Below are 22145 nucleotides of genomic sequence, written 5' to 3' on the forward strand. Positions count from 1 at the left end.
CGTTAAGGTTAAAGCCTCCTTTTTAGGGAACCCCTTGTTCCCTGGGAATCTTACTATGGTTCTGCAATCCTTGGTCCTATCCCCCTTTAAGCCAGCGGCTACCTCTGATTTGAAATTTCTTTCTTGGAAGACTATTTTCTTAATAGCCATTACATCCGCTAGTAGGATTTCAGAAATTCATTTGTTATCCTCAAAATCTCCATATTTGATTTTTCATAAAGACAGGATATTGCTAAGAACCAATCCATCCTTTCTTTCAGAGTTCATATATGAAAATAACAATCAGTCCATGTAATTGGTGTTGGGATGGTGGCCTAATGGTTAAGGTGTTTGCCTTATAAACACAAGGTGCAGGGTTTGACTCTCACAAGGGATAATTGGCTAGGCTTAAAATGGCTTGCAAGGGCAGTTAGCTTAGTACTAACCTATGAACCTAATTGCCAGTATTCTTCCCTAATGTTTCCAACAAGGGAGAATACTTCTTACATTTATTGGATGTTGACAGACAATTACATTTTTATCTTAACAGAACTAAAGATTTCAGAATATCGGACAAGTTATTTGTCTCCTTTTCAGGTCCTTCCATGGGTAAATCAGTTTCAAAGGTCACATTGTTTAAGTGGTTAAGAGAATCTATTACCTTTGTTTGCAACAAGAAAAACTTCTGATTGCCAACCCCAGTTACAGCACACTCCACAAGGGCTATTGCCACATCTGCTGTTTTCCACTCTAATGCTTCCATGTATGGCATATGTGGAGCTACAACGTGGGCTTCACCAGATACCTTTATTACTCATTACCGAGTGGATCTGTTCTCCAGGGAAAGAGGATCATTTGGTTCTATGGTGCTCAGGAATATCTTTCCATCTCCCAAGATGTAACTGGGGACACTGTCTCATGCATAAAGGATAAATGAAGATTGCGAACATCAGATAACAAAGTTATGTACTCACCATGACGTTCCATCTGTGTTGTTGATCTTCATTTATCCTTGACACCCCACCCTCCTTCCTCCTCTTTCAGACTCCTTGAGGAATGGGTCTTAGTCCTGGTTACTTGTTTCTTCATGTATGACCTTGGACATAGCCTCTTCATTGGTTATAGAATTACCTTTCCTGGTCTTTCCTTATAGTTGCAAACTCGATCTGAGGTAATTTAGAGAGAGGGATTCTGGGTAGGGACTTGGCTCAGGAGTTTTTGGTTCACGAGAGCTGTTGTAATGGCTGAACCAGTTCTGAGTCTTGGAACCGAGTCCCCATACGTCAAGGATAAATGAAGATCGACAACACAGACATAGCCAGCTGTGGGCATAGGCCAACCACGTGGCCGCCTAGGGTGCCGCTCTAGCAGGGGCACTTTTTCAGTGTTTATTTGGTGTAGGTAGACCAGGATGGGGGCACTAGGTGGTGTGGTGGGGGGGTGCCGTAGAGTCCTTTTGCCTAGGGCACCAGTTGACCTAAGGCTGCTCCTGAACACAGATGGAACATTATGGGGAGTACATAACTTCTTTTTTTAAAGGAGAAGAGCAATGTTCGAGATTTGCTTCTTTCCTGCATTTTCAATGTTTTTTTTCCCATGCGTCTGTACTCAGCATTTTTAGAGTCAACATTTCAATAAGAAGCTGTACTATAAAGGTTCGCTGATTAATGTATGGGATCAGGACCTTTGAAGTAATGTAACCTAGGCAGTAGTTTTATTGTTTAAGTCATTTAATAAGGAAGTATTTTTAAAACTCCAGAGAAGTGTTGATGATGTATTTGTAATGTAAAACTTCCTCAATTCTCAGGAGAAATGCCACTAGTGACATTCTCTATGTGCTTGACCCAGAGCTATACTTATGCATGTGGTCATTAACTCATTTGCCTTGCTTGGTGCAGATCCAGTCATGCATGCCGATTAGTGAGCCCATTTCCATGTGTGTCTCATAAGAAAATGTATTGTACATGTTCTCCTGCCTCCCCAAATCAGACTTTGCTGGACTATGTATTCCCTCCCTTTTAAAGTCTTTGTTTTATCCAGATGGTATAATATGGTAGTCTCTGCTGGTCAAAAGGACCGCTTCAGAGTTCCCTGTTTTCATATTTGGCGCATTCAGTTTTGGACCATTGAACCTTCCTGCCCATGATAATGTGGTAATTGCCATCCTAGTGGTGTTTCCTGGAAGCATTAATTTGTTTGGCTTAGCACTCCATACAGTGCCATAGCCATCACCAGTGAGTGGAGGCACACTTTCAAAATTCAGTCATTGTCTGACTGCAGATTTCTGATTTGGCACATGCCATTCCACCTGTTTTGTGAAAAAGGGGTCAGAGGGGGAATGATATGATAATAATAGATCGAGGGAGAGTAGAGTCCACAAACCCACCAATGAATGCATGTAGTAGGTAAGGGTTCAAAAAAGACTGTTCAGTGTGCAGCACATGGTAGATAAGCCAGCATAGAGACTGGCACTGTAGACATATCTCAAGATCTGCAATGCATGCTTCCTTCTTGGTACTTGATGGCCAGCCTTAAATTGAATGATTTTGTGAACTGAGGAGCATTTATATTCATGGGGAATCCTTTTAGTGTTGCCACAACACAAACTACTTGCCATTATGGATGTGCTAGTAGATTTGGCACACACTATTTCTTTTCAGGTTCTCATTGCAGTTTACAATTGAAATAATACATTTGTTTTGAGTAAGTGGGTCTAAGACTTTTGAACATTAATATTTTTGTTCTTCAGTTTCTTCTTTTTCTTCATAGATTCAGGCTTCAACCTCTACCATTTAATCCTAGTTTTTTTCTAGACATTCTGCGTTTTGAAACTGGGCTTTAAAGATTAATGATATATGTTTGGAATGGGTTCCTATCTTTAGATAGAACACATTCTAATGAAAGGAAAAATTCCGAATGCAGAATCTCAGAAGACAGAATTGCGAGTCTGTCAGAATGCTGAAAATGTAGAAATACTGAATGTTTCAGTAGTCCAAATTTGAATGTGTGTGTGTGTGTGTGTGTGTGTGTGTGTGTGTGTGTGTGTGTGTGTGTGTGTGTGTGTGTGTGTAGTATTACTAGTTATTGTTAGGGTTGGGGTTGGTTAGGAGTTGGAATACTGTAAGGTGCATTTCCTATTTAGTATTAGTGATACGGTTGGGGTTAGGACTAAAGTTAAGCTTAGAGTCAACATACATGAATATACAGGGGCAGAGCAACCCTGTAGTGCACTTACCCATGTGCGCTAAACCTAACCTTAACTCCAACCTGAATATAACAATAGCCTTATAACTATGCAGACATATTATTTTGGTACTGTTTACATTCAGGATGTCTGTGTTTGGGTTAGGTCACTTTTTGGTCTCTGCTTTGCAATATTTAGGGATCAAGGTAAGTAATGTCTGTTTAGTGTCTGGCACAGATGTTTAATTATATATTCCCAGGAGAGCAGTCCCATCACAACAGCAGTTGCTTGTCTTAAGGCTGTCTCTAAGTTCTTTACCTGACCCTGTGGACAGCAGAACTAGCACCCTGAATTGGTAACAAGGAGATGAAAGAAACTGAGGCAGTCTTCTATAGCTCCAAGCAACGAGAAAACTTTCTTAAGTACAGATCTCTTCTTTATTACATTTGATTACTGCTTTAGCCCAAACACTGTTAAATATATGGTTGAGCTCTTAATAGTGTCATGCCATTTTCAAGTTAATTTTGATGTGCAGATTGTTGTACTCCCATGTCTTCACCTACATACAGCCTTGCAATAACTTGCCATACATGCCCCTCCCTTGGATGAGTAGTCAAAACCCTACCTACTCACTGTTGTCATTGGAACTAATTATTTTAGTTACAGCCTTATAATCAACCCTCATTAACTGGCAGCTTAGTGAGAGACAAAAAAATATCTGATGCTAGTGCCCCCAATGCACCAGAGTGCATTCAGTCACTTGAAGTATATCTCACTGATATGCACTGAGTTGTGACTTGTAACCAATATTTAAAACTTCTCAGATGCTCGCACACACTCACTCTCTTTCTTTCTCTCTTACACACACACACACACACACACACACACGCACACACACACACACACGCAAATAGATAAATATATACATAGATTTAATATTTGTTTCATTATCTAATGTATGTACATTTAAACTACAATTGTTCTTCCTTTGCTGTAGTCACAATAATGATCTTCTGTGTGTGTGTGTGTGTGTGTGTGTGTGTGTGTGTGTGTGTGTGTTTTTCTGCTGTCTCTTTATTTGAAATATGAAAGTTATCTCTGGATGTTGTGTATTTTAATTGACTTCACCCCTCTTTTCATTGTTGCTGGCATGCTTGGATCTTCTTATATTGGATAGCATGTACTACATACAGCCATTCATATCTGGGTTTATTACATCTCCAGTTTACTGGTCATTTCTTAATGGATTTTATGTTGGTAACTGTTCCTGTTTGTTAACTTTATTTTCATGGTAGGCAATTTTATGGTGACTGTAAGTTTCAGAGAAATTCAGTGTTTGTTTGCTGATGCCAGATCAGCCAACTTCAGTGAACCATTAACTGTGTTATTCTATAGATTGATTTTGCCTGTCAGGCAGTTTATCTTTGCCATATCATTTATCATCCTTGCCTGTTGAGCTGTTTAGCACTGAGTTTCAGTCTTTCAGCTCATGTGGCTTCTTTCAGATTATGAACATAACTGCCAAAATGAAATGATCTGAGGTGCTTCAATGAAATGTTCTTCAGAAAAAGTTTGTATGAACTGTTGATTTCTTCCACAATGACACCGAGAAGAAAATTTTGTTTGTTAACCTTAGTTCATCCAGTGAAATGCAATTCTTGTAAATTCATGTTTCCTTAGCATCAGTTCTTTTTTCTTCACAGTCTTGTGGTGGCAGCATGTAATCGTGCTATCATTTAATAATTAAAATCAGTGACATTGATTTTTTTCTGCAAAAAATACCAGTAAAACCACAGTTTGAACCATCTGAAAAATGAAAAAAACATAGGACTTTTAGTCCAGTTATATTGTTAGACTATATCAAGGGAAATATTATGTTCCATTCTGTCATAGGTAATTATTAGGCTTGAAGTTTAGGAAATGATTGAGGATCCCAGCCCAAATTCCTAGTTGCTCTCAAGCACCCTCTGGTTAAGAGCCTTGTTCAAAGTCACACAGTAGGTAATTGAGGTCTTAGGGGAATCAAACCCTGTACCACAAGAACTACATCTCATAGCCTTAACTCTGTGTGTCACACATCTTTGTTGTGTATTTCATTTATGTAAGCATTCTAGTTTAAGCTGCTTGTTTGCTTTTCCATAAGTTGTGTTAATTCATTTGCAAATGCAGGTCCGGCTGTATAGTAGGTGAGTTCTTGTGATTGTAAGACATCTCTGATATTTAGCCAAGCACTGGCTGAACATAAGTTATCCTTTATTTACTCTGCTGTTGTCCTTACTGAGTACAGATGATACATGGTTAGCATGACATATTTACTGTAAGTAAAGTGCAGTATTTTTTATGTTAGTGGCTGCCATCTTAAAGTATAAAGAATTAGACGGGAGAAATAATTTTCACAGGTATAGAATAGCCCTAGGATTCATAGGCAGGTTGCATAATATGCAAAACTGTACAAGTGGCACTGATTCATACCCCACAACTGCTTTATAGTGCAACTCAGCACACCTGAACAGAGAGTGTTTTTGGTGTCATATGTAAAAGCAGTATTTTTTGCGGGGGTGGCAGATTGCTAGATGTCAACATTGCTTAGTAGTGTAAGATGGTAGGGTATTCAGATGAGAACTAATTCAGTAACTCACATCACAACTGGTGTTCCCTTCAGATCATACCAGTGGATAGTCTGCCCACAAAAATCAAACTAGTTTTGAAAAGTGAGTGATTCATAGTCATACAGATTTTATTTTAATTCAATCCATTTCCTGTGGTTTGTTAATTTCTGTGAATGACATTAAATTTGAGAAGCAGAAATTGCCCTTTTTTGCAGAGCGATTTGTACTTCTGTATGTAGTTTGCTGTCCGGAGCTGATACTATTAATCTTTTATATTTTGGTTTAAATTCATGTTTCCTTAGCCATTAGTGTGTCAAATCTTGTTCAAGATTTGGTTGTTCCAGGAGTTCTGTATATTTGCCACTGCAATTGTGGGCTTTCCAATTTTGTATCCTTGTGTTCTGGTAATGTTATTTATATTCCTTCTCTTGTTTTTTTTTTTTTTTTTTGTCACTTTCTGTTGCTTCCTGATTTTTGTCTTCTTTTGGTTTGATTTCCTTGCCCTCTCCGAAATGCTTATTATTATCTGATAAGATGTCACCTTAGATTTGTTTTCTTCTTAATTTAGAACTGCCACTATGTTTGGATGTGATGATATCAGCAAATATATACAGGAAGTAAAGATCTACATTATTGTGAAAGACGTAAAGAAATGTATATCTTTTCAACTGGAAACAGGTTATGACTTATGAAGAGATCGCCTGATTTTCAAATGCCTTATAAACAGGATCTTGGCCACAACTCTGTGAGAATAATTTACTTGACATACAATGGACACTAGAAATATTTATATACTTGTTTCTTTACCACCTTTGAGAACTGCACTAAGATTTTTTTTATCGCAGAGCAAGTAGATTGTGGAATGCTATGTTAACTCATGTGAGGAAGGTAGAAAGCTTGACAACTTTCAAAATATTAATAGATAAATGGTTTGATGGTAGGGTATTTGCCCCTAACATGGATAGCTGCATACTCTTGGATGGTCTATGGCCTAGGCTATGAGATTTAACTACAACACTGAGCACTGAACATTATGTATGCAGTCCCAGAATTGCAGACCTGCACATATAGTCTGTTTCAGGGAGACCCACACTTTCTTCAGGTATGTATACTCTTGCCTTACACTGTTTTTTTAATCATCCATTTGACAAGCATGAAGCAGTTTTCTTGTCCCAATGATAAAATGAATTTTGAAACCAATCAATCTCACCAAAGATGTTAAGCTAGAAGATGAAGAACAAGCTGATTTATAGCTTGAACTGTAGTCCTATTCAGTATTAGATATAGTCTTCTAAAATATTCTTTACAAAGCTTTGTTCTCATTTGTTTGCTGTTTGCTAACCCTTCATATATTACCATACATTGATAAAGTCAGTCTTGTTCAAGGTTTTAAAGCACATTCTTCATCCATGTTGATATTTTCTTGGTGCATCAGGTTACCTGCTGTTAATATTACTTTTGCAGATTTAGCAAGGCAAAAATCGCATTCTTTTAGTATCTGAGAAAGTTTTAACCATTTCTTGATGTGCTTTTGGATGGTTGTCAGATGAGCTATACAATTTTAAGTTATCCACAAAAAGGGATGCCCTTAGGCAAGATTAATTTCTGGAAGTTAATATGTTTCCTTAGATTAGTGTATTATGTAAACATCGTAAGAGGTTAAGGGCAAAGCAATCCAGCAGTAATGACAAAGAATCGCCTTGGAATATCCCGCTTTGGATATTTATCCCTGGGATAATTATTTGCACATTATCATAACTGAGTTGTGAACTGGCTTGCCACTGTTACACAGTGACTGTTAAGCAATTTATCAGTATAGAGTATGTTTTATACATCTTGAAGCATTCCATAATTCATAAATGTGGAATACTGTCAATATTGTTTGCAATTTATTGTAGTTTATCAATGCGGTACTTAGTTTTGTCATTTTTTACAGCTAACTATTATGGCTTTGTTTAATAATAGATGATCTTTTGTTCCATGCTATTTTCTTTTATTACCCTTCTGTCCTGTTGCTTTGATTATTTTTTTCCTAAGTCACTATAAACGCTGTCAGCATCAGTTCCAGTATATAATTTTATATATTGTCAGAAGGCAGGTTCACACTTAAGGAGGAGTATGTTTTTTTCCTGTTATTAGTGGGGCCAATGGCTTTTCTGGATGTGCATATAAATAGTATTGTATGAGGAAGTCAGGAGTGGCAGAGAAGTATGTAAGAGTGGTACAGGATATGTACGAGGGTAGTGTGACAGCGATGAGGTCTGCGGTGGGAGTGATGGATGCTTTTAAGGTGGAGGTGGGGTTACATCATGGAACAGCTCTGAGCTCTTTCTTATTTGCAATGGTGATGGACAGGTTGACAGACAAGATCAGACAGAAGTCCCCATGGACTATGATGTTTGCAGATGACATTGTAATCTGTAGTGAGAGTAGGGAACAGGTGGAGGAGACCCTGGAGAGATGGAGATATGCTCTAGAGAGAAGAGGAATGAAGGTCAGTAGGACTAAGACAGAATATATGTGTGTGAATGAGAGGGAGGATAGAGGAATGGTGAGGATGCAAGGAGTAGAGGTGGCGAAGGTGGATGAATTTAAATACTTGGGGTCAGTAGTTCAGGGTAATGGTGAGTGTGAAAGAGAGGTGAAGAAGAGAGTACAGGCAGAATGGAGTGGGTGGAGAAGAGTGTCAGGAGTGATTTGTGACAGACGAGTACCTGTAAGAGTGAAAGGGAAGGTCTACAAGAGGGTAGTGAGACCAGCTATGTTATATGGGTTGGAGACAGTGGCATTGACAAAAAGGCAGGAGTTTGAGCTGGATGTGGCAGAGTTAAAGATGTTAAGATTTGCACTGGGTGTGACGAGGGTGGACAAGATTAGGAATAAGTATATTAGAGGGTCAGCCCAGGTTGGAAGGTTTGGAGACAAAGCCAGAGAGGCAAGATTACGTTGGTTTGTACATCTGCTGAGAAGGGATGTGGAGTATATTGGGAAAAAGATGCTAAGGATGAAGCTACCAGGTAACAGGAAAAGAGGAAGGCCTAAGATAAGGTTTATGGATGTGGTGAGAGAGGACATGCAGATGGTTGGTGTGAAAGAGCAAGATGCAGAGGACAGGAAGAAATGGAAACAGGTGATCCACTGTGGCGACCCCTAATGGGAACAGCCGAAATAAGATGATGAATAAATCTTTTTGCAAAGCTGTTAATACCTTTAGATGGAAGATTGGTACTGCATGTGGACCAAGGGTGATCTTGTCAGTGTGGAGTTCATTATGTGCGTTCATCAAAAATGTGCACAGTTTTATCTCTATGTTATAAAAGGAAAAAGCTTTGACTATGCTGCAGGCAGCCCAAGTATGAGTAATGGCTCACTGCCTGTACTAGGTGGCCCAGGAGAGTGGGAATGTGGCATAACTGCCAGCTCACCTATTCTGGGGGAGGGCAATGACTGTGGTGCACCACATGGGTGGAGCCCACTGGGAGAGCACCAGGTGTTCACCTAATGAAGTTCTGAGCCAGCAAAGCCAGTGTTACCAAAGCACTTTTGCACTCTGCAGTTAAGGAGAAATTCACATGCAGAAGCATACTTCCCGTGGTATGCAGTGATTGCAGGCTTGCAGTAACCACTGGGGGGAAGGAATGCTCCCAAGACGAGTGGGTAGGCTGTCTTCTGCCACCAGCAAGCTGAACCGCTCCCTACCATCCAGTTGTTTGTAGGGAATGGAGGGCTGATAATGCTTCCTGGGAAGGATTGCATGGGGCTGTAGGGCTTTTGTCTATCCCATGAATAACATCAGAAAGAATGGACCAACTGGGTGAAGGTATAGGAGCTGTCAGGCTGGATCGTTGGGGAGGGCCAAAAAAAACTACACAGTTTAACCTGTAGCATGTTTGTACCCTCTATAGAGAGATATATGACTATGCCTGTCCAAATCATATCTTATAGTTGGTGTATCTAATAAGATGGCTCTGAATATTTCTAACAATCAATAGATAAACACACACACATGTGTGAGTAGATGTATGTTTGTGTGTGTAATATATATATATATATATATATATATATATATATATATATATATATATATATATATATAGTGTGTGTGTGTGTGTGTATATATATATATATATATATATATATATATATATATATATATATACATACATACATATGCACACAGTATATATATATATATATATATATATATATATATATATATATATTTAAGCATGTGTTTCTAGTTGCACCTTGTTGTGAGTATTGTTGAGAAGAAAAGACATATGTACAATGTGAAAACGCCATTGCAGTCTGAAATCTGAGTCTTTTAACCTTGCAGCAAACCAAATACACAGAATTACCAATTTAAGTTGCCAGTACTTATTGTTTGTTTTTAGCTATTATTTTTGAGATTTAATCACTTGTTTTTTATCTATTACCGAAACAAAATATACATCAGACAAGACAAGTTGTAGGGAAAAATGTTTTACTGCTTAAATTCATATCTAGGGAAAAGATACCCATTTGATTTATTTATAGCTGTGGTAGTGACTAGCGCATAAAATAACTGAGAACAGTATTAATAAGTGGATGTTAACCATGTCTGATAGAATAGACACTAGGACAGTAGACACCTAAGGCCATAGTGGTTTGGGTGTGTGTGTGTTGGGGGTGAAGTCTCTTTTAACAGGAGAATCTTTCCATCAGCAGCTGGTAGAGTTGTCCTGAGTGTGTATTTCTACCTTTTTAACTTGAAGTGACAGCAGTAAGAGGTTTCACTGGTTAAAATGAAGAAGACTTTTGTCTCCTTTTTGGGTCTTACATGTAGGATTACATAGGCAATACTTCTTTCTTGGATGAGTGCAGTGTTTGAGATCATGATAGGAAATATGACTGAAAACAGGGTGCATGGATAACCAGACAGTTCTCATTGGCAGGTGAACTCCCAAAACTTTAATAACACCATCTGTTGTGGGTAATTTTCACTTACCTACAAACATGGCTTAGAATAGTCACCTCATCTCAGAAGTAATAGACTGTGAGTTTTGGTATCCTGTCAGCCTGATAACAGTACATTAGTCCCTAACATTTTGGCATTTACTTACTATTAACTGCCTATGCAGTTTAAGGTATTACAAAAGGCAAACTTTATTCTTTGTCCCCAAAATGTACCAATTACTGTTTTGTGCATACCATGGTACTGGGAAACGGAATGACAGGGTTACAATTCTGAACTCAATTTTCAAGCTTTCATAAAAGTACCTTAATATGGCACAGGCTGGTACTACTGTTAGTTAGCTGTGCAGAAGTCACATTCCTTCTCCTAACACAATCTTTTCTGAAAAATGGCAGCCTGTTGCCCCAAGAGTGATTCTTCATAATGGTAACCAAAGCTACAAAGGATATGCCAGTGGCAGACCAGGGGTCTTACAGAAAATCACCTACCAATTACTGTTAATTATAGGCACATTTTTTTTTTCAGTATGATTATTCTGACACAGTGTTCCGTATTATTTCATTTTCATATTGCTTTTTCTTCGTAGCAGAACTTCAGAACCTAATGATTTTGTGATAATATAGTGATGCTGAACCTAGCATGAAATTCAGATTGATGTAGGTGTTTTCAGCATTCCATGTACACAACATTGCCATTTAAAGAGTATTTCTTTATGGTTGTTTAACAAACATTCTGTTTCTAGTCAGGAAATTAGCCTGTTTTGGCTGTCACAGACGTGTGTTTTTTTAAGATTTGTACGCAGAATCAAAAACGACTTTTATACAGCTTTTGTAAAATAAAAAATGTGCACTGTATATGTAGAAATTACAAACATGGGCTAAAAGATGGATTAAATGAGCCTGCATTTTAAGAACTGTTCAGGGCCATAGATGAATTAATCTTGCACTGAAATGTAAATCAATAAAAGTGTTTAACCCTATGAAAATGACAGCATTAATTCATTTTTTTCTTCATGCAGCATGTCAAAAGCCTTTACTGAAAAAGAATTACAATTACAAAACGGTTTGGTTCATTCTTTAAAGTAGCAGCTGTGTCAGGCCTTTTAGTATGCTTCACTGTCAGAAATGTCTATCCAATTAGGGTAATAGCTTTTCTGGTCTCTGTACACAGATTCTGGGACTTTTCCAAGCCTGAGTCACTACTGGAAACAGTGGAACACCACACAGAGTTTGTGTATGGGCTGGACTTGAGTCTTCACATCCCTGGCCAGGTACAGTAGTGGATGGGACTTCATTCACATTAATGCAGCACATTGTAGTTACTAAGTACATTTGTATGTTGATTTGCAGACTATCTTTTCAGCATTCACTATCTTACAGTCTGAATTTCTGACTACTAAGTTGTATAAATACATGTAGACTTTGTGTATGGTTTAATAAAGAAATAAGGTTTCTAGAGATTGTGTGTTAATTCAGGAAAACTGTATTAATAGAACTGATAAGAATAGTCAGAACATTTATAGAGTATCTGGTACCTTTTGCAGTTTTATTTCAGGAAGGATTCTAATGCTTTAATATAACAGAACTTAGACTCAAGTGTACCATACATTTGTTTTTCAGTTGCACACTGTAACAGTTATCCAGATTAGTAGCTTAACTAGACAACAACGAGCAGTAAAACTCAAGTTTTGTTTGGAATTGACTTTCTCTGGTTTGTTATTCATATTTTGATGTTTACTAATGACTGTAGTCAGTGTATTGTAGCTTACACTACAAAAACCTGATCCATATACTAGACCTACATAAAACGTGCAGCTAGAAGGCATTCATATAGTTTGGGTGCTAGGCCCACGGATAATAACAGAGTCTTCATTTCAGCTTGGCTTCTTGCTTTTTCATCTCACCAGTACGTGGTTAGCAGTTGTACACCTTGAAGACTTGCTTTCCAATTTGAATGACAAAATGAAACCTGGTTCTATAATGCCTCTCTGTAGCTGAAAAAAGTTCTTAGTATACTCCATAGTATTTATTATTAAGGTTTGTATCTTCTAAATAACTTATGCTGCCTGTCACAATGTATAACTGCAATAAACAAGCTTTTGTAGTTATAGCATTTGTTATAGCTGGTGTAAGTGCTTCTGTTAAATGATTTACTGAGTAGGGAAGTGTTACGGGGACATTCTGTGGCCTGGTTAACAGCATTCCTAAGTTTACGTGTATCAGCTAAAAGCAATGTGGGAGAAGAAACGCCAGTGTGTGTGTGTGTGTGTGTTTATATGTGTATATGTGTGTGTGCGCACATGCACCAATGCTAAAGAATTGACAAAAGTCTAATCAAATATTTTGGTTTATATTATGGAAGAGTTGCACTGGGTGCGACGAGGATGGACAGGATTAGGAATAAGTATATTAGAGGGTCAGCCCAGGTTGGAAGGTTTGAAGACAAAGCCAGAGGGGCAAGATTATTTTGGTTTGGGCATGTGCTGAGGAGGGATGCAGAGTATATTGTGAAAAAGATGCTAAGGATGAAGCTGCCAAGTAACAGAAAAAGAGGGAGGCCTACGATAAGGTTTATGGATGTGGTGAGAGAGGACATGCAGGTGGTTGGTGTGACAGAGCGAGATGCAGAGAACAGGAAGAAATGGAAGCAGTTGATCTGCTGTGGCGACCCCTAATGGGAGCAGCCGAAAGAAGAAGTGTTGGCATTTGTTTTCAAAGCACAGGCATGATTTTCAAGTTAAAAGTTGTTGAGGATTGAAGCTCAGAATTATTCCTGTATTTTAACCTAGTTACAGAGGAATGTGACAGTATAGGCTGAATTGTATAATATGCATGTGATTATGTAAAAGTAATATATACAGTTTTCTTTGGTTTGCAGATTATTATTTACTTATGTTTCTTCAATTCTGCATACAAATATCAAGTATTAGCAATGTCATTGTTCATTAAAAACTTATTAGTAACTCAGGTTCCAAGCAAATTACTACATGTGTACACTTGTTTGAGTTGTGGTATGATTTGTCATAGGGATGACCATTAAATGCACTGCTAGAATATGTACTACATGATAGACCTAGGTACAAACACTATAGGGAACATGTACATATGCACATTGGATGAAACAAACAAATTACTAGGTGCGTGCTTGCTTAGGGTCTATATCAGAAGATAGAAGTTTCAAAACTTCAAATCTGATATGGTCGAAATCATATGATCGAAGTTTTGAAACTTTGAATCTTTTAATGAAGATCTCTGTATAGCACAGAAAGGGAAGATTTCCCTTTTCTGCACTGTAGTGTGATCTTGGAGTTGGTATATTTAAGTAGCGGGGGGTGTGGGGGGCGCAGCTGGGCTTGACCCCCTGCTTAGAGCATTTAAATGGTTTGTTTTTGTAGGTTGTTGTGTTTTATTACATTTTCGACGTTTCAAAACTTCGATTATATGGTATCGACCATATCAGATTCGAAGTTTTGAAACTTTGATCATGTAATATAGACCCCTTGCTTAGGTTGTGGTATGATTTGCCGTAAGGGTGACAATTGAATGCCACTGCTACAATATTTACTACATGGCAGGCCTGGTTACATGTATGCATACACACATATGTAGCTGCGATCCCCCCCCCCCCGGGATAACTTATTAAAACCCATGTTTTCCTCTCCCCAGTTCCTCTCCACCAACACTTAGTTTTCAAATCCTCTCACCACTCTCTTCCTTAACAATCTTAACTCTGCCCCTCCTCCCCCCTTACTTCCCCTTCTTTCACTGCTTCCTTAAAACCTATTAATCTAGCAAACCAATTGCTTTTTAAATTTTGATTCCTGATGAGTTGGGCTTAGTTTGTAACTTCACTTGCACTGATTCATACTGAAACTACAGCTTATACAATATGTTTTACTCAGCTGATAGCTCACATGACTCATGTTTTTAAAACTTGACGACTGAGATATACTGTAATCCTAAGTGATGTTCACCAGTTTGTCTATAGTAAAGGAATTTGTCAATGTTTGCAACAGATTTTAAATGATACAAACCACCCAATGTTACAGGCACTTTTGCATAAAAGTATTCCAGAGTATCCACAAAGTAAACACACAGTCCATGAACTGCAAAGGTGAGGCTTCAGAACAGCAGCTTCAGTTAAGTAAAAAATATACTCCAAAACAGCAACCTCAGCTTAATAAGGTATATATAACACTTAAAGTCAGTCACATGACTCTGCTTAACCATTTTAACCAGAAAGCCAGTTATATGAATTCTTAGAATTCATTAATAACTCTACAGAATTTTTTGGATGTTTATGTAGAGAAAGATAGTACAGGCAAGATTAGCACAAGAATGTACAGAAAGACCTGCCATGCAAACAAATTATTAAGTAGAGATAGTATGCATCCCAATTTTATATTCAGAAATGTAGCACAAAACCAGTTCCTAAGGGCGTCAAGGTTAAGTGTAAAAACCGAAGAATATGAGAAACAACTAATTTTGACAGGAAAAGAATTACTAGATAGAGGCTATGATAACAGAATGGTAACTAAAAACATGGAAGATGTGATGAGTAAAAGAGAGAATAAGGCTAAACCATATTTCTCAAACCAATTAGTCAATGGGAAAGAGAAAGTGACTCACAAGAATGTAAGGATGTGTTTAAATTATTCAAGAGATGTTGGGCTGTACACTAATATTATAAATGAACATTGGAATATATTAACATCAGACTGTAAAATGAAAGAGTTAGTAGGCACAAAGCCACAATTTAGCTTTAAAAATAAGAAGAATTTAAAAAGAAGGCTCTGTATAGACAGAAAACTGAAAGGTAGAGAAAATGAAAAGGGCACTAGACCATGTGGCAAGTGCAACTTTTGTAGTTTTATTTGTAATGATTCACAATTTAAACACCCTGACACAGGGGAGACGTTTTATCTGCGAACCTATGCGAAATGTGATACAGCACATGTAGTATATCTGGGTATCTGCCAGGCATGTCACAAATTTTATGTAGGGAAAACAGATAGTCTTTTAAAAGATAGGATAAGAGAACACCTATATCACATTAAGAAAAGAAGTAGTTTTAATGCAATAGCGAAGCATGTGTCAGTTACCAATGAACAACATGTTTTTAAATTTGTTGTCTTATGTAGAACATTCACTGATATAAGAGGGGGTGATATAAAAGCAAGGACTGAGGAAAAAGAAGCTGAATGGATTATTAGGTTAAGGGCTAGTTCAGGGCATGGACTGAATGATTCTGTTTCTATAAGGCCAATATTAAAAAAGAGACCATTAAATAGGTGAATGTTGATTTTTTAGAATTTTACGTATGTTTCTAACATATATTTTTTATATTTCTTATATAAGTTTAGAATTTCTAAGAGAATGTGTATATATGCCTTTAAAAATGGTTAAGCAGAGTCATGTGACTGACTTTAAGTGTTATATAAGGTGTGTGCATTTTAATGGTTGTTATACACCTGAAGAAGCTGTTTGTGAAAGCGCTTGTGTACCAATAAAACTGTGTTGCAGCCGAGTGGAATCCAGATCTTTGTTCTGTGGTTGGAGAAATTTGAGTATACACCTTATTAAGCTGAGGTTGCTGTTCTGGAGTATATTTTTTTACTAAACTGAAGCTGCTGTTCTGCAGCCTCACCTTTGCAGTTCATGGACTTTGTGTTTACTTTAACAGATTTTAAATGTTTGTCAATGTGTGTAACTTGCTCTTAATATTGTATGTGGAGCTTTTCTCCCTGGGCCTCTGCTGAAAAAGGACATGTGTCCAGTCAGACTTTCCTGGTAAACAAATATAAAATAAAATTAAAATAAAAAGTCTGAACTGATTTTATAAAGCTGGTGGTGGGTTAAGAAAGTTCAGAAGCTGTCCTAGGGTTACCAAGTGTGAAACACCATTGGCAGATTATCATACAGGAACTTGATTTTACCAGTTGTGAAACTGTTGTGTTACGATGTATCAGTTCTGTTCCATTACCTACAAAAAGTTGCATTTACCATCTGTGAAGCTATTATGTTATAGCACCATAGTGCTGTTCCAACACCTACAGAAATGTTCATTCACCATCTGCGAAACTGATATGTTATAGTATCACAAAGCTGTTCCAACACAAGGAACTGGAATTTACCAGCTGTGAGACTGTTATGTTACAGTATCACCGTACTGTTTAAGGATGTACAGGAATTTGCATTCGCCAGCTGCGAACCTATGTTACAGTATCACATTACTGTTCCATCACCTAGAGGAACTTGCATTTATCAAGTGTGAAGCTGCTATGTTACATTATTGCAGTTCTGTTCCAACACCTACAGAAACTTTCATTTAAAATCTGCAAAATTTTTATGTTACAGTATCACAGCTCTGTTCCAGCATATACAGGAACTTCCATTTTCCAGGCATGAGTATCACACTGCTGTTCCAACAACTACAGAGTCTTGCATGTGCCAACTGTGAAACTGTTATGTTGCAGTATCACAGTGTTGTTACAACATCTACACTAACTTGCATCCACCAACTGTGAAACTGTTATGTTACAGTATCACAGTGCTGTTACAACATATACAGGAACTTGCATCCACCAAATGCAAGAGCTTGCATTTACCCACTGTGAAATTACGTTACAGTATCTCAGTTCTGTTCTGGAACCTACAGAGGGTTTCATTTACTAGCTGTAAACCTATTGTGTTACAGTATCATAGTGCTGTTTCAACACCTACAGGAGCTTGCATTTAATAGGTGTGAAACTGTTATGTTACAGTATCAGTGCTGTTCCAGCATATATAGGAACATGCATTTACCATCTGTAAAACTGTTAAGTTACAGTATCAGAGAGCTTTTGTAACACCTGCAGGAACTTGCATTTACCAGCTTTGAAATTACATTGCAGCATCGCAGTGCTTTTCCACATCTACATGATCTTTCACTTGTCGGCTGTGAAATAGCTGACCCACAGTATCACAGTGATCTATCAGCACTCTCACGACCTTGCATTTAACAGGCATGAAAGAGCTGTCTCACAGTGTCATAGTAATTTCCCAGTACCTGGATTTATCAGGTGGGAAAGGCAGTCACACATTTCTACAGGGACTTAACACTGCGACCCCGTCCTCTCTACAAGGTAGCTATTATTTTCTGAAGCTCCTGTGATCAAAGGAGTGAGCACTCTATGCTGGTACATTCTGTGATGTTACACGATGTAGTAAGACAGCCCCCCCCCTACACACACACACACACACACACACACACACACACACTTCTTTTCTGCCACTCTTGTTCAGATTTTGTGCCAGTTTGGGGCATAAAGCACACACACTCCGTGTTAAGCATTCACGTGACCACTGAATTATGATTTAGGACTGGTTCTGGCACTGTATTGTTTGAAAGAGAACCGTGCCTTTTTGTTGAAAGCAAAACAAGATAACTTAGATCTCTTTCTTTGAGAACCTTTTGTGACAGATTGATTTTCCATGTTGTTTCAAATGTACACTATAGTTGTTTCAGCTGTGAGTTTTTCAGAATTTGTAACTCTTGAGCAGGACAAGGTTTTTTGTCCTAGTCTTTTTTTTAAACATCTTTATTGAATTATCACTTGTGACATAGGCAAATTTACATTCATATAAAAGTAATCAAACTATAGTAACATAAATGTTATACTTCACATATATTGCTATATATCATATAACCTAAGCAATCTTGATATGTTTCAGACTAACACCTTGAAAAAATTAGGACTCGCTGACAATTAGTGTTTTTTTTCTAATGTTGTATTATATTTTTGTAGGTGACTGACACCAACCACTCTAAACATTGTATTGATCAAATGGAAAGAATTTAGATCTTTCTTATTTGTATTTCTATTTATTTGTTATATTTATTTGGCATTCTGTTGTATTCTTTCATCAGAGTTAATTTGTCTACCATTTTTTTATTCATCCGTTCATCATCCCTTAGTATCACATATTGTAGCAAAACAGTTTTAGTGTTATCTCGTAGCTCAGGTTTTCTAGGAGAAACATTTCTTTTGCATGAAATTTGAATCTTTTAGTGGAAAAGCTACCATTACACACTGCTGAACCTGCATCACCTGTTGATTTAATGTTTATTGGAAGGCGCTCTTTTGGTAGCTGTTACCTTAACTAGAAAGATTTCAGAGTTGCAGACTTTGATTGGTAATAATCTCCTATGTCATTTTTTAACATATATAGGGTTTCCAGGAGAACAAATTGTATTTTTATGGCAGATGTAATTTCTGTCCTGCCTGTTAACTGCACTCTTGAACTCCATTTTCCTCAAAAATAGGAGAATAAATGTGAAATGACTTTATGCACAATGGGTATCTATTGAACACCTGAATATTTTTTATTTATGTGTTAGTGTGTGTTTGTTTAGTAATTCAGTGGGCAGGATGGCACGTGGATCCTTTTAAGCCATGACCCAGTCCAAAAGGCAGAACGGATTACCTCAGATAGACATATTTACATAAAAAGGCAGTGGTCAAAGCTGGATTCTTACATTCCAAATATCCTGCAAAACAGAATAGTAGGTAAATGCAGTGACAGTATTCAACAAAACAGTTACATGTGACAAACTTATTTGCAGAGAAATAGGAAATTGTTAATTTTACAGTCTTACAATTCAAACTTTAAGCAAAGTAATTCTGAAGGGCATTAACATTAAACTGTTGTAGTTGCAAAGAAAAAAGCCAGTAGACAATCTCTAGGATTCAATAAACTCTGTGTAGGCTTTGCGTGAAGCCTACACATTGTTTACATGTTTGCGCGGTGAGCAGCAGGGCTAATTACATATACATGCCATGTACCTTGTTTAAACGTAAACAAGTGCAGTTTCATGGCTGGCAACAGTGTTGCCAATCAGGAAACCGTGTAAGCCAACATGGATAGCGAACTTGTGTACTTTAGAGCAAACTGGGTTAGCAGGATTGCACAGAATGCCACAGTGATTACCAAGGCTTCACATTTAGTAATATATGTGATCCACACACAGTATAGCATGGTGTATACAGTGCAGAGTATTGGGAAATCCCATTCAGGCATTCTGTACAAACATTGTGTAAATGACCTGTAATGGTACATGGACTGCCATGTAAAATAAGCAGTCAAAGAAAGTGCGTGTATTGAATAAGGGATACACAGATGAATTGGAGGAATGAACATAGGGAAAGAGGACAGATGAAGCATTGTAATGTACAGCAGATGAGGTCATGTCAATGGAAGACTGTTGTAGAAACACTAATCACATATCAGTATGGTGCAGTACAGACTGCACAATGAAAATTTGTATTATGTGACTGTCACACAAGCTGACATAACAATGGAGAAGATGTCTTTGTGAGATAAACATCCTTATATGAACAATGCAGAGGAAATCTAGCAGGGATATTGTATACAATCATGGTAGGGTAGGGTATTGTGAAGCTGTGCAAACTGATTTGCCTGAACCTGAATGTAATGTCAGCAGAGGTCTCCAACAAGTGGGATGCCATTACAGGCTCTTGGACAACAGTAAAAGAAGCACACACGATGATATACAATATCAGAATAATACCACCAATAATCCCATGCCTTTGACATAAATATGTGATTCTGAATGATCATAGATGGTTCTGCAAAAACACACTTGTACAACTATTATGACTTCCCAGCAATCTGTGAGGGTAACCACACACACTGTCCTGACACTGTAACATCTGCTGGAGGTGTTAGGAGGGAGATTGCTATACCTGTGTGTGACATTATGATCAATACATGCTAGCTGACTGGTGCTCATGGCAGATATATATGGCATAATCCACACTACCACAAATGCAACCCATGCCATCAATGTTGTCAGACAGCTATTTATGTACTGTGTGCATCACCAGAACAGGTATCACACATGCAACTGGTGTAGCACCTTGATGCGTGTTTTTCACCATCAGACAGTAATGTTTACCAACAAAAAGAATATCTAGGTATGGCCAATAAGTTGTGTCAAAGCTCACCATGGCAAAGGTGGTAACACTTCAGTTACACATCACTGGAAGTTGTGTATGGAGGTACATGAAGAAGGGTCCATTACTCAGTTATTGTTGTGATGCCTACTCAGGGGCGATCTTTGCCTAACATACAAAGCTATGTCAAACCCAGAGCTGTTGGACATGCTCTACTTAAATAAATCCCAATCCCTCCGAGCTACACGCTCTAGAGACCTTAACCTTGTCACCACAATAAGCAGAACATGCTGGAAAGATAGATTCCTGTCCCAAAGACTTTCCATACTCTGGAGCAGACTACCTATCTATGTCAAACAGAGCTCCTCATTAGCACTCTTCAAGAAAAATCTTGATGATTGGATGGGAAATGGGAAATTCACCCCGGGGATCACTTCTGTGGCTCTGCTCGACAGGGGCATAGCAAAATAATTTTCTTGGTTGGCAAAAGCCAGGGTACATTTTTTGGCTAGGCCTGTATGGGCCCTAGGGCCGATAGCCTAGTACCTACCTATGAACCTATGAAGGCTGTGAACTGTGGAGGTATTATGGCATTTGATGTGGATGTCCTTCACATACTCAATAGTTGTGTTATATTCAAAGGAGTAGTAAGCACTGTGGTCACTTGTTGGTAGATGTTTCACATACCATGTGCCCAAGGACTCAGGTCACATACCAGTTCTGCTTATAGGTTGTGATGTCTACATTATCCTTGGGTTGTGTGTTTGTTTTCATAATGTAACCAATCCCCCTGTTTTTGTTTCATCTTTTTTGCTTTCATGGCTGTGGCAGCATTCTTTGGTGTGTGTTGATATTGTCTGTATTGTACTAATATCACAGTTGGAGTCAGTGATTGCCTGCAGTCTGTAGTCCTTCAGACAGCTGTTTGGACACAGGATCTGTATGTCAGTTGTGACATCTGTGACTTAAATAATGGGCAGGAAAGGGCCTAGCAGATAGCCCTGATGTATGGACCTGATCACTGAACTTGAGATATAAGTCACTTCACACATTTAAACATATTTAGATGCCACGTATGTGCCACGTGACCCACTTGGTGATATATAATGTTTATGGCCACATCTGACAGTGTGGAGTGAATACCTCAGTGTGGATTTGTGTCAAATGCCTTGGCCTGGTCATGTTCTCCAGGATGATAGTGTTGTCATCATGCATGGCATCATTGACCTCTTTGAGAACATCTAACTGATATAACAGACATCGATGTAGCATTAACAACTTACACATGTCTGTTGCACACAGCCGGTATATTATTAGTCTCCATTTATAAAAGATCCATTATGACATGTTGACCTGCCTCACAGATGAGGAGAGTCAGGATGTGTCTGTACATGCCTGCATCATGTGCTACCCCCCCCAAACTGAGATGGATGCATATTGATGTACACTCTTCTACAGGAACAT

The 22145-nt window shown here is 38.1% G+C and overlaps 1 protein-coding gene across 2 annotated transcripts in view; it reads left to right on the top strand.

Annotated features, from left to right (window-relative positions):
* The window catches only part of PEX7 (peroxisomal biogenesis factor 7), a 1759991-nt gene that overhangs the window by 1312349 nt on the left and 425497 nt on the right, over positions 1 to 22145 (top strand). For both annotated transcript variants that reach the window (XM_044076447.1, XM_044076438.1), the window contains exon 9: positions 11897 to 11996. In XM_044076447.1, coding sequence (XP_043932382.1) covers positions 11897 to 11996 — 100 coding nt within the window. The remainder of the gene's footprint in view (positions 1 to 11896; positions 11997 to 22145) is intronic.

The sequence above is a fragment of the Protopterus annectens genome, chromosome 1.part1 (assembly GCF_019279795.1).
Source record: "Protopterus annectens isolate FY-2018-M chromosome 1.part1, PAN1.0, whole genome shotgun sequence".
Lineage (NCBI taxonomy): Eukaryota > Metazoa > Chordata > Ceratodontiformes > Protopteridae > Protopterus > Protopterus annectens.